Source organism: Triturus cristatus, chromosome 4_1, assembly GCF_964204655.1.
Source record: "Triturus cristatus chromosome 4_1, aTriCri1.1, whole genome shotgun sequence".
NCBI lineage: Eukaryota > Metazoa > Chordata > Amphibia > Caudata > Salamandridae > Triturus > Triturus cristatus.
This window is the reverse complement of record NC_140585.1, coordinates 252,120,957-252,137,804: the sequence shown is the minus strand read 5'-3', so window position 1 is coordinate 252,137,804 and position 16,848 is coordinate 252,120,957. Positions and strand designations below refer to the sequence as shown.

General features: G+C 44.7%; 1 protein-coding gene across 1 annotated transcript in view; it reads right to left on the bottom strand.

Moving 5' to 3' along the window:
- The window catches only part of STMP1 (short transmembrane mitochondrial protein 1), a 41,646-nt gene extending 25,273 nt beyond the window's left edge, over nucleotides 1–16,373 (bottom strand). The window contains exon 1 of the mRNA XM_085651994.1: nucleotides 16,053–16,373. Coding sequence (XP_085508120.1) covers nucleotides 16,053–16,067 — 15 coding nt within the window. The 5' untranslated portion in view covers nucleotides 16,068–16,373. The remainder of the gene's footprint in view (nucleotides 1–16,052) is intronic.
- Between the last annotated feature and the right edge of the window lie 475 nt (nucleotides 16,374–16,848).

The following is a 16,848-nucleotide window of genomic DNA, read 5'->3' as shown; positions in this document are numbered from 1 at the left end:
CTAGTCAAATGTTTTATTAGGCACTATCTCCCTTGCTGGGGTTCCAATTATTTCATCCTGAAAAAGGGATTACAAACATTATGTGGACTACGAGGAACTTAATACGATAATCATACACAACAGGTAATGCCTTTGTTGATTTCTGTATTGCATGATTAGGAGGAAGACATCAAAATGTTTTCTAAGCTGGACTGAGAGGTGTTTACAGTCTTGTATGAATTAAAGAAAGTGATGAGTGAGGGATGACTAGGGTTGTATAAGGTCCCAACAGCATTTCAGCACCTGGTTAATGACATCAACTGAGACATCCACAGACTCCATCATCTACCTGGATGCTATTTTTTCTTTTTTCAGATAGCCTGGAGCAGCATCGAGTCTACCTCTGTGAAGTGCTTTTAGGGTTAGGACAGTCATCTCTATGCAAAACTGGAAAAAACATTTAAGTTTTATAGTGTTATTTTCCTGGGATTTGTTACATTGAAACAATGGATCAGTATTAGGGAAAGATATCTAAATATATGCAGGGTTTGTAAAAGTTCAGATATTTAATCCATAAAGCATTAAACCAACCATTAAGCGGATTCAATAAGGAGCTCTGTTCCAGTGGGGTCAGGAACAGGAGTCTTTATTCATGCTGAAAAGGAAGTTGACACCAGATAGATACAGTTGCCCTTTATTGCTGAAAAGGATGAATGTCTTCGCTATGGGGTCTATTCCAGGGGTCTCCAACCAGTAGCTAACCTATGTGCAGCCCAGCTTCTTAAATTAGCAAGCTTTTGCTTCGTTGAATTAGTATACATATAAAAATAAAATTAAATTATACAACACGAATAATATTAGTAGCCTTCAATGAGTAATCGAGCAGAATAGCTCTCAGTACAGAAAAGGTCTATTCTATTGCAACGTTTTCTCAAACTGAAGCTGTGCATCTAGTTTGTTTCTTTTCCAGAACTCTTACCTCAGCCGACAAGAACTACATCGTCTTTGATACCAAGTTTTTGACCATCAAAGAAGAATTTTCACAGGCATCTCGAATACAGGATCATTTCATCCTGTTGTGGCATGGACTGGTCATCAGAACTTAAAATGCTTGAAATCCATGAAATGTGCCTATCCTAGGAATGCCAGACAGTAACAGTTCTTTTCTCAGTCCTATTGTAACATCTCTTTTTAGAAATGCTGTAGGCATAGGAAGGCTGTTGCATAATTTTGTCAAATGAAAGATCAACCAGACCCATCTCCTCCCAATATCTTGGTTGTAGTGACAGATCATCAAGAAAGTACACAACATCACACAGAAAATATCAACATAAATTTACTCAACAATAGATCAACGAGGACCCGGACGAAGCAGGGTCTCTTCCTTTACCGAGAATAGAACATTCCGGATCAGAACTTGAGATACATCTTTGCCATGGCACTCATGCTGCAAGTCATTAGGGTGTGGGGAAAACCCAGAACTTAGTGGCTTGACATTTCTTGCGGCTGCAGCTCACCACCTCAGTGCAGACATATGGCAAGAGTGGGCCGTACGTGCACAAGCAAAATGATTACATCAAAACCCTCTGTCTACTACAGCTTTTACACACTCCCAGACACCTATGGTATCTAATCCCAATGGATTTCATTGTGGACCTATCCAGGTCTCGTGGGTATACAAATATTGTGGAAATCATGGAACAGTATACTAACAAGCATTTGCAATGCAATAGGTCTCGCAGTTACACGAGTTAAAGCTATTGGCATTGTAAATGACAAAGCTAATAGGCATTGTTATTTGCAATGTCAATAGCTCAAACTCGCGTAAATGCGAGACCTAATGGATTGCAAATGCTTGTTCAGTGTAAGAGTTTGCGTCCAACGGAGATTGCTTTCACTTTGTTTCCCATCACCCCGTGGCATATTGGAACAAGCGCGCACTGAAGCTGACGAGGAGGGAGTGGGAGGGGGGAGTGGGGGCGGGCACAGTGGTGCGGCCGCAGTTGTAAAAGGCAGGGAGAGGGTGAGATTGAGAAAGGGAAAGATAGGGATCAAAGGAAACAAGGACGAACAGGAAGGAGAAACAAAATAGATAGAAACCACACGAGGCAGCGCGTTAACACCTAGCTAGACAATAACAAGCAGGAAGGGGGTGGCAAATGGTGTGCACTTTGATGTCCTCAGTGGCCGCGCGGCTCACTGAGGACATCAAAGCGGCCCGGAAAGTGATCAGGCAGTGCTTTTCAGGCTGCCAAATGGTGCGCGCGCCCAGCGCACATGCACTGTATTTGGAGGCCTGAAAAGCACTGTTTGCACTTCCAGATCCCCCTTTTACAAAAGCTCTCGCGAGAGCAGCGCTAAAGCGCTGGCTCAGGCGAGACCTAAAAATGGACACTTAATTTGACTAGAACAGTCACCCAATGCTACTCAAGTAGCTAAGACCTTCTTGCCAGAGGTCTTTATGTTACATGGCCTCACTGACGGGAATATAACTGATTAGGGATCTCAGTCTAGCTCTAGGATTTCGCGATTTGCGACCACAACAAAAAAGCACAAAATTGACAGTTTTGTAAAAATGCCAAAGCTTTTTATGAAAGTCCCCACAAAATTTGATTATGTGGCCCTCCTTGTGTTGGTCCAGTGGCTTACCACTGGGCCAATAGAAGAAGGGTTTCTTGCAATCCTGTGAGGGACTCCCACCTGTAAATTCTGCCTGGCCTGTGGGCCCTAAACATTTTTTTTTTTAAATGCCCCCTGGATCTGCCGCCAGCCCCGCGGTAGCAGGCTCTAAAATTTTTGACGAAACTGGTTCTGGGCCCACTGCATGCTCCATGGGTGGCGGGCACTAATCATGAAGAAAAAAAAATGCGTGCCCCGTGGGCCATAAACATTTTCTTTTTTAAATGCCCACTGGGCCTGCCACGGGTCTCATGGGCAGCAGGCCCTAATCGTTAGAAAAACAAATACCCCGTGGGACTGCATCAGGCCCAAAACTTAGATACTAATTAATGCCCCTCTGGGCCTGCCACCCACAGGGCACCTGGGAAGGCATTACGTTTTATCAATTTATGGGTCTGCCGCCCACAGGGCACGCGGCGGGCCCTGGTGGGTGCATTTAAAAAAATTAAAAAAGTCGACAGTGTTACTACATAGAGTTCAAAGATGCACTCATCCAAGCACATACAAACTCATACAACATTTACACAGAACACATCTGAAAAAAGGGGAGACTATAGATAGAGTCTCCACGACCAAGTATGATGCATATGTTCAACAGGGTCTGAACATTAGGGGGGACAAGTTTCATCAGGCAAGTGCTTCCCAGTAAATAAATCTTCCTTTGCAGGAACCACAGAATAAGGATGTAGGAAAGTAGCTTAGTTAACGGTAAGAGATGTGCTGGCAGTTCTGGAGAATCGGAGCTTGGACAACTCGGACAGAAAAATCAAAGCACTGGCCTCTCAGGCACATTGACAGACTATGTCCAGGTTAGGTGGTATTATCTCAGAGATAAACCTACCAGAGTCACTAAAAGTTAAGGAATCTTACAATGGTACTTTGTCTGGCAACTTTGCATCTTGCTAAGACTTCCCACTAACACTTTGGTTAGCTCCTGGACTTCCCTACACTATTTTTCCCCTTTTTCGGTTCCCTAAGCTTAGACATTTGCCTTCTATGCTTTTGGAAGGATTCCATCCTTGGTATGCTCTGAACACTCCTGCTGGCCTGAAATATGCTGCTTCACCCAATATCTCCTGGTATTCATTTCACGCTCCTCACAATCGTTTTGAGGAAGTTTGCAGAGTGATGTTACTGGCACTTACATGCTGTGATACTGTTTGCTACTAATTCAAATGTCTTGCCTCTGTATTTAAAAAGCTAGTCCCAGCCTGCAGAGATGTTCCCTACCACTGAAAAGCGAGCTGCAGTGATCACTCAGCAGTGCAGTTTTATCTCCTGCCTTCATCCCTCTCTGCACCTCCACTACCCCAGACCTTGCCTAGTGTTAATATTATTGAGACTTTTAGAGCGCACTGTTACCCCAGGGTGTCCGGTGTCCTGGCACTAGCTCCCTGATCATGACTTACTTGAAAGACTAGTTGCAAAAGAACGAAGCATAGGAAAGTTGGTTTCTGTTGCAGTACCTCCCCCCCACCCCCCAACCTTTTTTGCCCGATTTCTGTTGCATTTTTACTTGATGTGCCCTGGGTCCGTGACAATCGGGTTCCCAGGGCCTGTGTTCTTTCCCACAAATGCACAATTGTACCTACAATTGGCACCCCTCTAGCCACATGCAAGTCTCTTGTAAAAGGTACTATGGGTACCAAGTGCACTGTGGCCACAGAAGGCCTCTAAGGGCTGCAGTACATATTGTGCCACCCTAAGAGGTCCTGTACCTTAATATACACACACACTGGGTGTAGAGAACAGTGAAGTCGACATGGCACACAAACCTGTGTGCCATGCCTACAACCCACTGCCTGTGGTATAGATGAGTCACCCCTCTAGCTGGTGCACTATACCACCAGTGAGGGTACAGTTGCATAAGCACTGTACCCCTACAGTGCAAGTCCATTCTTAGATATTGTAAGTGCAGTAAAGCCATAAAGGGTATATTGTCTGGGAGTTGGTCATAACGAACTCCACAGCCCCATAATGGCTTTACTGAATTCTGGGAAGTTTGGTAGCAAACCTCTCACCATAATAAACCCACACTGATGTAAGTGTGGGATTTATTATACAATGCCCTCAGAGGGCATCTTAGCGATGCCCCCTGAAAATCAACTAGCCTCTGGTGGGTTCCCTGACTGGTAAACACAAGCCTGCCACCATGAGATATGTTTCTGAAACCCTGGGGTGGGAGCCTTAGCTCCCTGGGCCCAGAAACAAAGCCTTTCCTGGGCAGAGGTGTTACACTTCCCCCAGGTCAGGATGATCAATCTGTGGCAGGGGAGCTTCAACGGCCTCTCCTGCTCTCAGGAGCAGGTCCCCTTCCTGTCTCACCCCCTTTTCAGCTGGAAATATTAGAGCAGCCCAGAAGGTGTGCCCACCCCTCAGGTGGGGAAGATGAATTGAAGCCCACTCTTCAGTGCCCACCATGTTGTAGATGGCAGGCACTCTCCATTCAGGATAACGGTTTGTCTCCACTTCCCCAGGTGGGGTGAGCACATCAAGGGTGTAGTCACCCTAGGATCAGTAGCCTATTGGCTACTACCTCGGGACCCCCTAAATAAAGTATTTAGGGGCAGCCCTGAGAAAAAGGAGAGGAGAGAAGAGAAGAGAAAAAAGAGGGAAGGGAAGAAGAGGAAAGGGAAGAAGAGGAAAGGGAAGAAGAGGAAAGGGAAGAAGAGGAAAGGGAAGAAGAGGAAAGGGAAGAAGAGGAAAGGGAAGAAGAGGAAAGGGAAGAAGAGGAAAGGGAAGAAGAGGAAAGGGAAGAAGAGGAAAGGGAAGAAGAGGAAAGGGAAGAAGAGGGAAGTGGAGCGAAGAGGAGCAAAGAAGAAAAGAAGGGAAGAAGAGAAAAGAAGGGAAGAAGAGAAAAGAAGGGAAGAAGAGGGAGGAGGAGCTTGGCACCAGCCCTACCGGCCTGTCTCAACCTGCTGCAATGGAATCCTGGTGTGGCCAGCAGCCTCCCAGAACCCTGAGGACCTCCCTGCCAAGACTGTCTCCTGTGAGCGCCTGACTTGCTCAAGCAACAGACTCTAGGTCCGACCAAATCAGCGAGTATGCACCACTCTGTGCCCTACGCCCATGACCAGTGCTCCAGTGGCCAAACACCACGAGGAGGTCCTCCCAGCGAACCTGACTTGTGATCTGGTGATCCGCGACCTACCCCAAGCCTTCTGACGACACCTACAGCCTCTATCTGGGGGGTCACTGACCGCGGCCGGAGCTGGTAAGGAAACCCAACGCCTAAAGACACCCCTGCACCCGATGCCCCACGGCCTTGGGTGGCCCAACCAACAGTATCCAGGCACCCCCTTGCATACCAACTTACCTCTCCAGCCTCGGTCGCCTCCAGCAATTCTCCCTGCAGTCTTTGTTCCGACCAGAGATCTCCTATTGGAAACAATAGGTCGCCCAAGATAATTCAGCACCCTGCACCTGACCGCCCCTGTGTCGCTGTGAGTGCACCTTCTTTGCTAACTCGGATCCCCCTGAGCTTAACCCTATGACCTTTGCTCCCACAACCCAGTGGCTTGCATGAGAGCAGCCACCATCCAATGGCCCTCTAACGGGAAACATCCATTAGTACGCTGATTTTTCTACGCGTACAGTTACTACGCAAGCGTTAGTACGCATGCGATGTAACAGCGCGTCTCCTTTAGTACGCATGCTGTTACATCGCATGCGTTCTACAACGCATGCGTAGTTGGCGGGTGCCGTTTTTGTATGTCGTCACGGCTCCGAGGGTCTGCTGCGACGGAGGAAGACGGAAGGTAAGTGGGGCTGTGTTGGGGTTAGTGGTTTAGGGTTTAGGGTAGTGTTGTGGGTTAGTGAAGTCTAGGGTAGTGTTTAAGGGTTTAGTGTAGTGTGGGGGGTTAGTGTTTTAGGGTAGTGTTGTGGGTTAGTGAAGTCTAGGGTAGTGTTTAAGGGTTTAGTGTAGTGTGGGGGGTTAGTGTTTTAGGGTTTAGGGTAGTGTTGTGGGTTAGTGAAGTGTAGGGTAGTTTTTAAGGGTTTAGTGTAGTGTGGGGGGGTTAGTGTTTTAGGGTAGTGTTGTGGGTTAGTGTAGGGTAGTGTTTAAGGGTTTGGTGTAGTGTCGGGGGTTAGTGTTATAGGATTTAGGGTAGTGTTGTGGGTCAGTGAAGTGTAGTGTTGTTACTACGCCTGCGTTGTAATGGTAACGATCCATGTCGTTGTAAGGAAACTGAGGCGGTTTCCTCACAACAACGTGCACTGCCCCTCGGAGACGGCGTGAGGAAGGTCCCAGGAGGAGAGAGGAACCACGAGGCGTGTCAGGTAAGGGGTATGTGTAGTGTTTAAGGTTTGAGTGTAGGGTTTAGGGTAGTGTTGTGGTGTATGTGTAGTTTAGGTTAGTGTTTTAGGGTTAAGGGTAGTGTAGGTGGGTCGTATGGTATGGTTAAGGGTAGTGTTTTGGTGTATATGTAGTGTAGGGGGTCGTGCTGGGAGTGGCGTATTAGGTTTCAGGATAGTGTTGTGTTTTTGTAGTGTAGGAAGTTGTGTTGGGGTAGTGATTTAGGGAAGAGCAGTGGTGTGAAATGTAATAGGTTTTCATGTTTTTACGAAGTAGAGGTAAGCGAAGTAAAATTATGCGTACTAATGCCGTTTGCGAAATAAAAAAAATAATTAAAAAAACGCACTAAAAGCATGCTAAGTATCGTCATATATTCCCTCTAACTCCATATGTTAACATTAGCCCGCAGCACCAGGCACCCGGCCGCCCTAGTGCCGCTGAGGGTGCTCCTTGAGTGCATCATTGACCCAGGGAGAACTCTTGTTCTAAACCCAGAAACTCAACTCTCATAACGGATTGCTTCCTTGCAAACCTATAACCAGATTTTTTTTCATAGGATTGCATTGACTGTTTTCCATATGAAGAAGTTCTAAGTGTTGAATTGTGTTTGTACGAAAACCCAAGAAACTGTGATTTAATGAAAAAGTGGTTTCCTTACCTTTGTCTAGGAAATGTCCCAGTGAGATATCTAAGCATACCACAATGAGTATAAAAAGTAATCTTAAAGTAATTACAGCCTAAAGTCAACTGTCTTTTTAAATGTTTTACAAACGCATAACAAAGTCAATTTCATCCAGCTTACATATTCGTATCAACCTGTTTTGCTAGGTCCTAAAAATAAAATACAACTGAAGAATTATTTTTTATACAAACAATTGGTCTGAGTGCAGTCTTTGAGGTTGTGACGTCATATCTTGCCTGAATGCGTACAATAAATGCTGGACACTAACCTCTGATAAAGCCTTACTGCTCGCCCACACTTCCACAAAAAGACAGTAAGGTGTTATCGACTTTTACCTCTGTAAGCCTATGGGGATCCACTGGACTGTGCACACTATCCTTTACTTTGGTATAGTTATACAGAGCCAGCTTCCTACACCACGTTTTTGAGGCCTTTCGAAAGGCCAGCAAGCTCAGGCCTGTAAAGAAGCTTTTACCTCATCTGTTAGCTTTTTAGATCTGGGTACCACCAAGGTTTTGGCACTAGCAGCCTGGAGTGCCCTGTTGGGTACATACCAAATAAACTGCTGTGTGAGATATGATAGGACTATCATGTAGTGCCTTGTAGGCAATGCAAAGAGATTTAAACTTTATCCTATTTTTCCACTGGTAACCAATGAAGTTTTGGGATAACAGTTTTAACTGAGCAAAATTTGGGAGTGCGAGCCAAAAGTCTTGTAGCTGCATTTTGCAACACGTGTAAATTCTTCATGGGTTGTTGCCGTTTGTTCATATAGAGAGTGTTGCAATGGTTCAGCCTTTTACAAAATCAAGGCGGACCGTACAGTTTTTGGGGAATCTGGGGGGGAACGAAAAATAAGATCTTTTTAATCATTCTTAGAATAAAGAAAGTCTATGTTGTCAAGGCATTAACCTGATTGCCGAAGGAAAGCTTACTGTCTATGATCACTCCCAGATTTTTGGCTTTCACGACTGGAGTAGGTAGTGATCCCAAGTCACCTGCCCACCACCCCGGGGACCAAAAAGAGGGGTAGTTTCCAAAGAGTACAACCTCCATTTTATTGGAGTTAAGTTTTAGGTAGTTACTGCTCATCCAAGAACTAACCGCTAACATGCAGTCATGGAAGTTTTTGTCAATGATATTACGTTGGTTGGAGACAGCGACGACTATCTGAGTGTCGTCCGCGTACAAAGTCAGAGCAAACCCGAAGGATTTAATTACCAGGGCTGCAACATCAACATTAAACAGAGCCGGAGGACTGATGGAGGAACCCTGGGGAACCCCACACAGAAGTGTAAAGGGTTCTCAAGTATAAGGATCTAGGGCAACAAATTGCCTCTATATGCATAAAAGGACTGCATAAGGTTAAGAGGTGTCCTCGGAACTCCCAAAGCTGCTAGACGATCCACCAAGGCGTCATGATGGACGGTGTAGAAGGCAACCGAGAGATCAAAAAGGATCAAGGCTGTCTTACCTCTCCCTCCCCCCCCCCCCCTCCTCCCCGTCCAATGTCTCTCTCCGATTCCCTCCACTGACTTAATCAAAGCCAATTCTGTGCTATATAGTGTGTGTATTCAATCTTAGGACAGGGAGGGGAGATTATGGAGTTCACTTCAATACACTGCATTTCAGACCCCAAACAAGGGGCAAAACTGAGATTTAGAGATACCTACACTCTCTTTTCCTTCATAGCACTTCCAAATAGTAGAAAAATAAATGCCAACCCTAACAATCTATGGAGCAGCAGAGGTGGCTGTATAAGCCAGTATTTGGCAATAAAAGCTTTAAAATAGACTAACATACTGGCATCAGTTGAGGCAACCTCAGCCTCCTGCACATGGCAATGAGTGAGCCATATTAAATCAACTCAACATCACTGTCACAAACCACAGTAACATACATGGTTGAAACATTTCCATACACCAAGTATAAACACACCACCTGCTAAAGCACATGACATCACTTCAAAGTTACTAACTCAGGGCGTGATACAATGACTTAGTGTTTCACTCCCATTAAGCAAAGGACAATCAACTTCCCAATGTAGACAAAAGTGAGTGGGTAGGCACACCCACCCATACACAAGTCTCTACACAGATCTCCCAAGATGAATGAATAAAATATTTCTAAATTACACAGCTACTTAAACCCGAGCATCCCAGTGCTAAAACCAGTTGCAGAAAGAAAGAAATTAAAGGAGACAGACAGTTAATGAAGAGAGAAGAGCCAGGTTTTGATGAGTTTATGAGAAAAAGCTTTGTAGGTCGTAAGCCGAAGATGAAGTTGGATGGAGCCCCAAAGTTTTGCAGCCTCAAAGGCTAAGGAACGATCGCAAATGAAGGTCTTTCAATATACAGCTGTGATAAGGAGTCAATATCCAGATGACCTGAGGGCCCAAATAGCTGTGTACCAGGTGACAGTTTCTGGAGGCAATAAGGGCCTCTTACAGGGACTACCAAATGAGTAAAGGTAAATTGGATGAAGCCACTGGAGGGATTTTAGGCCTGAAGAGACCGACTGACTTCAAGATACATTTAGGGTAAAGTCTTGCAGCAGTATTTTGGACTACTTTTAACTGATGAAGTATTAGCGGCACCACCTAACAGTAAATATCAGTAATCTAGTCTAGAGGTTATCAGAGCGTGGACAATAGTTTTCTGTGTAGCCGCAGGAATGAACACAAAGATTTTCTTAAGGGCCCTTACCAGGGAGAAAAAAGTGGCAGACATGGCGCATATCTAGGGGGCAAAAGTGAGGTTAGAGTCTATGTTAATGCTTAGATGTCTAGTCACCTGCGTAGGAACTGGTGGGGAACCAAGTTTTGCAGGCCAACAGGAGAGTGATCAGGCTATGGTAGACTGACCAAAGATGATGAGCTCAGCTTTATCAGTTATATCCTGAGCAATGGAGGTTCATCCAGCTGGCTACCTCAAAAAGATCATTTTTGAAATCATTTTACAGTGTTCCCTCTCTTTTGGAAAAAGTAACAACCAGTTGTGTGCTGTCAGCCGAAGATAAAATTGGGATTCCAAAAGAACTCATGAGATTGGCAAATGGTGCCGTACAGACATTAAAGCCAGACTAAGGGCTGTATGGAAGGGGGTAGCTAGTTAACAGAAAAGGGGGTACAATGGATTGCAAGAAAAGAGGATCCATTCATGTGCACCTCCACCGATGTCAAGAGTAAACAGGCTCAATTAGAACTGCAAGGCAGACTGTGTCAAAAGAGAGCAATAAAATACAAAAAAAATCAAAAAGAAAAAAGAGAAATCACTCGGAGTTGTTAAAAAGAACCCTCACTCACCAACCTAGCTGGTGACTGGTTTCATCACTGGGTTCCCACCAGATAGGCCAAATGCCTCCCTGGTGTGCTACTACGCCTGTTTACAGCGGAGCTGGTTTTTGGGGACCCCCCCTCGTCGTGGTCCCTAGAGAGGGAGCGTGATTTCCCTTTTCTTCTTTTTGTTTTTTTGTATTTTATTACTCTTTTTTGCGTTTATATAATATTTCGTTGGGGAACTAAGATTAGCGTCAAACTTACCCTCTCTCTCTCCTGTTGTTTATAGACTGTGTCGAAAGCCACAGAGATCCAAGAGGATGAGTGTGGCAGAGAAGACTTTATGCAGAAGAGCTTTATGAATTCTGTAGCAGCTAAAATGAAATTTTCATTGCTAAAGTGGAGACGGAAGTCAGACTGTGCACCAATTTTTTTACCTCGGAAGAGACAAGATCTGCCACCAGCTCACCACCATCCTCTCCGCAACAATCACCAGTCATGTTTCCAGACGTCTCGAAACACGCAGAGGTGAAACCTGTCCTCAAGAAACCATTTGCAGACCCCAGCGAGCTCCAGGACTAACATCCCATCTCGCTGCTCCTGTTTCCCGCCAAAGACCTGGGGAAGGCCATCAACCTTCAACTCATCAAAACACCTGGAAAGAAACATCCTGCTGGACCCTTCCCAATCAGGTTTCAGAACAAATCACAGCACCAAGACAGCCCTGATCCTGGGCAACAGACGACATCCACATCCTACTCGACAGAGAATTAGCTGCTCTGATCCTGCTTGACCGCTCCGCAGTCTTCAAAACCGTCTCCCCCACACACTCATCAATCGACTGCACCAGATCGGAAACACAGACGACGCAGATTGATTGACTTGTATATCCCAGCACTGTATGACCGCCATGGCCTTCAAGGCCGACTTATGCTTGTTGTACTGTTTTCTGGAGATGTACTGGCTTACATACTTACAAATGTTGCAAAGAAAAAAAATAAAAGAAGTTGAACAGGATTTTTTTTTTATAAAAAGAAGCAATTTTGTAATGCAGCCAGGTTGTTGCACAGATCTTGTGATGGGGAGATATTCCTGCTACCTGTAGAGGGCTGAAGAAAAGTGTTGACTTCAGCAACAATTTCTCCGGATGAATTATGGGAGGAGGAGGTAGACTTAATGAAAAGTTCAGCCAGTGTTACCCTAGGCAGTTTATGGTTAGACTTCAACAATATTTTGTAGGTGTGTGGTGTTGTATTTGCAATGCCACAGGCATTTGCTCTTACTCTGTTCATTTTTAAGGGATGCATTGAACCAGGGAGAATTGGTCAAGGGGTGGTTAGGTTTGAGATTAAGGAGAGATGTGTTACCAAGAGCTCGAGAAATACAGATATTGAAGATAGTTAGTGGATAGATTTCTCGTTGACAGTAGTTGTGTCAATCAGGGCATTAAGATTACCAACTGTAATTCTACTCAAGACAGCGGGGTGAAATGAAGGGTGCTGGGGATGGGATACCAAAGAAAAACAGGGTGGCTGAGTAGTCCATCCAGGTAAAAGGAAGTGGCACCAGTCATTGGCTGGTGAATTAGAGAACAGTGAGTCTAATGTGTGACCAGCGACAGACGTGTAGGAAGATTAATCAATTGGGTGATATTCATAGCAGATATAGGGTCAGTAAAATGGGAAGTGAGCTGGCCCTAGGAGTTAGCCATATAAATATTACATTTCCACGTCATAAAAAGATGTGCATGTTTAGCAGACTGAGAAGGGCTTCTGAAAGGTTTTTAACAAAATTTTCCTTAGATCTTATGGTCAGCATATGAGAGTCTGTGATAAATTGCAAGACGGAGAGGTTTGGATGAAGAAAAATATCCCTTCAGTCTCCAGAAATTGTTAAAGGAGTGGACGCGTCCTCGCAACTCAACAGGGATCACCTTGTTATTTCGAGCCCTGATCGTCATTGGGGAAAAAGCAACAAATGATGGACGGTATGCGGAATGATTCAAACATCCTCCCCCAGTCAAGAAATGTGGTCCAGAAACAAGCATCCTGGGACCGGTGTCAGGGTATGTCACCCCTCATCAGCTAGGCTAGCTTGAATCCAGTGGCAGAGTGAGGAAAGGACCCACATCTGGGCATACCCATCCCACTTAGGGCGAAAAGTGTAACCGCAACAAATGATGGACGGAATGCTGAATGATTCAAACAGTCTGCCCCGGTCAAGAGATATGGGTTAAATCCATTATTCTTTTGCCCACTAAGCAACTCCAGTTTGGAGCCAGCCATATGCAAATCAGTCTTGACCCTGTGCCTCAATAGCATATGGCTGGGTCCAAACTGGGGTGGTGTGGTGAGCTAAAGAATGATGGATTAAACCCAGATTCTTGTGACTAGAAGTGAATGTTTGCATTGTCCAGCATTCCGTCCATCAATTGTTTTTTTGCACTGATCATCACTGGCAGCAAAGTTTTCCTGCCAACACTAATCTACTGTAAACACAGCAACTTGATTTGCAGCAAGATTGGGAGGGAATACCGTCTCTTGATACAAACCACTTACATTTGTGGCCATTCTACACTAAATATACCCAAGAGAACCTGACTTAATGACCTCCTATGCTGCTTTACTCTAGGCAGGGGGTTTGCCCATTGAAACGTTGCAACAGACCAGCCCTGACGAAGTTGTGGGATATCTCCCAGAAACAAGGAAACATGTGTTGGCTAAAAGACGGTCACCTGAAGAAAATAACTACAACAACTATTGAAGACAAGAAGAGAAATCTCTTTCGCTTATTACCATTTTTAACCGTTTTTCAACAAAATTGTAATTGGTTTGAATGGCATGTGCTTCATACAATGAATCATTGTTTATCAATCTCAGGATTGTACCAGGGGAGTACGGTATATCTTCCCATCATTGAATGCATCGCAGGCGAAAACCCTGTTCTATTGCACATACATGTAATTACTATATGAGCGCATGATACCTCACAACACCAAGTTCTGACAAAAGGAGTAGATGAGTTGGGAATGAAACAAGTGCTATGCCACCTCCGTGACATGCACGGCGATTGCAGCAGAAAATGCAGAAGTTGTTAGGAAAGGCCCGAGAAATTAAAAGAAGAGACCTATCGCTATTCCGTGTTTCTTTAATAAAAACGAAGTCAGCAGTTCTGTGTGATGTTTAAGAGGTGATCAAACATTTATGAGATAGCAGGATAGTGCGCCAGTGGGGACAGTAGCAGGCACAGCGGTACAGTTTTGTTTACAGCAAATACAGGCAAATGGACTTTCTGGTAGTGAAGAATGTCGTTTTAAATAACACCTAACATTTGGTTTTAACAGACGAAGGGGCATATTATCAAGGGGTCGCGATAAAATTATCGCCACTTTAGCATCCGTTTCCGGGCGAAAAGCGGCAATAATTCTATCGCAATATCATCAAGGTCACGCTAGCGCGTGTTTCCTTTACTCAGCGCCCGTTTCCAGCACGCCTAACTTCGCATCGCTAATGAGATGAAAAGTGGGCGTGACTGACAAGACTTCATGACATAATATCGCACAGGAAGCTTCGCGATATTTACAACAATGGCCCGGCCAGCGTATCGATAACAGAAATCGCGCTAAATGGCCATTATCGCTGGATTTTAATGTCTGCTAAAATCCAGACCAGTGTATACACGACATTGGGGGTGGATTATGCCGATACGACCACAGGGTCGTATCAGCAAGGTTATTCGCGTTTTGCTTGCAACATCGCTGGTTTTCCAGCGATGTTGGCCCATTTCCGCCGATATCGCTGGAATATTAATCGACATTGTGCTAAGCGTTGTTAATTATTCCAGCGATACCCGGCGATAGGAAAATTCACGGTAAGCGCGGCCAGCGATAATTATCGCTGCCGCTTGATGATATGCCCTGAAGTGACTCCGAAGAGCAATAGAGGTACTTTATGAAGTTTATGAAGTTTATTCCGGGGTCCTTGCGGTTGGTACGGTCGGGGCAGAGAGAGGAATTCTTTCTGTGCACCCACTGTGCAGACATACTGGAGTATCTTTTACAGAGGTTGCCACGACCCAGAATACCCCTAAAGCACCATGGACTCACTGCGCCACACGGGTGTCCTAAATCCATCTCAATTTACCTTCATGCTAACCTACACAAAAGTTGTAAACTAAACATTGGACATACACACTATTAATAACTCACTACAAACATTAGGCAAAACTGGCTGATGACCTTCACACAGAAGTTCGCCAAGTGAGAAAGTCCTATGGAGTGCTTAATAAATGCAAACTTAACAATGCATTACAGGCTTTAAAATTTAAAAATATGTCATTTGAAAACAATATTTTAGAACTATTAGACATTGTGTCCCATAGGTCTTTTACCCCAGTCCCCTCCTCGTACCAAAACCTGCTTTTGCCACTTCCCAAAAGGTCCCTTGCTCCCACTTCCCATCGTCAGCAACACCTTCAGCAAAGTTTTACATCCACCCGCACATCCGTTACACTGTTATAAAGCCAAACTGTGTGGGAGCAGATATGGGCGGGGCGCTCGGTTAACAAACTAAACAAGCATTGGCAGACACGAGTGACGATCTGTTAGCTTTGACAATATTTATCTGTAAATCATTGTTTAAACAAGTAAAAGATGTAGCGTTTCAAGTTACCTATCCTGGCTGTTTTTTCAATGGTAAATTCAAACCGGAGAACAGAGGCTTTAAAACAACACAATCCCCTGCTTTCAAAACTAGAGCTCCTGTTTTCTACACCCCTGACCAAGTACGACCAGAGGGTCTGCTTCTGTTCCAGGTTTTCCTAACTAGCCCCGCAATCTATTCCATAAAGACCTTTTGTTGTATATGTTGCATTTTTTAAGTTTTGTATAGCGCATATTCGACCCGAAGGTACTGAACCGCTTTACATGAACACCAGTTACATTACACAGGGGTACATTGAATTTTTGTAGGCACGGGGAGATTAATTGATTTGCCTCAAAACCAACAGGATGTTGAGCCGACGACAAACCTCGAAGCTGGTTCCCCAGTTCCAAAGTCGGCAGCTCTGGCCGTTACGCGACACTCTCCCCATTTTGTCCCCAAGACCATGTGCCGTGCACCAATCCAATAACTGTCACTTACCAAAAACTGAAGCATTTTTCCTTCGCAAGCGAACTAAGATAAGAAAACTTTTCATCCAAAAAGTCTCACTTCCGGGGACACAGGATGTACCTTCACTCGCCAGGACCTACCGGGCTCCTTTACTTGGTAATAGAAGGTCGGATACGCCCCTGTCCAAGGAGGGGTAAGGGAGCGGCCATATTGGAAAGGTGAAGTGTTGTCAAGTATGATGAGGGAAATGTAGCTCAAATGTTTTTAGTGAACACAAATGTAAAAAAAAAAGGAAGATCACCAGACCCATTTCTAAATTAAATGTTATACTCTTGTCATTCTGAAAAACTCATCGTTTTCTTTCGTTCCATTATGGCCACGGAACTGAAATACATGGCTATGAAAAGAGGACTAAGCGAGGCTACATTAGCCATCTTGCAGGCTGTTACACTGGTAAATACAAAAGTGATACTTTCCTTCCAAGACGTTATCGGTCCGCACACAGTATAAATCGTTTACAAACTTCATATGGTAACATATTTAAATAACATAATTAAATAAAAGAAGACGGCACGGTTCCCACTGAACTTCATGCGTGACTAGTTAGACCTGGCTCGTTTCTTTTGTCCCTAAGATTCTGGAATTTGTAGTCCTGGCTTTATACTGGGTTAAATAAGTCAATACGTGCCACAATTCCTGAGGAAACAAAGACTGATCTAACTAGTCACCATGAACCTGGGAAACTTGTCAGCTATGTGCACACCACTTGAAGACAACAGTGGTCATTAGGGAGGCACCTGCGGGCACGAGTTGCCGTTGTTGAATC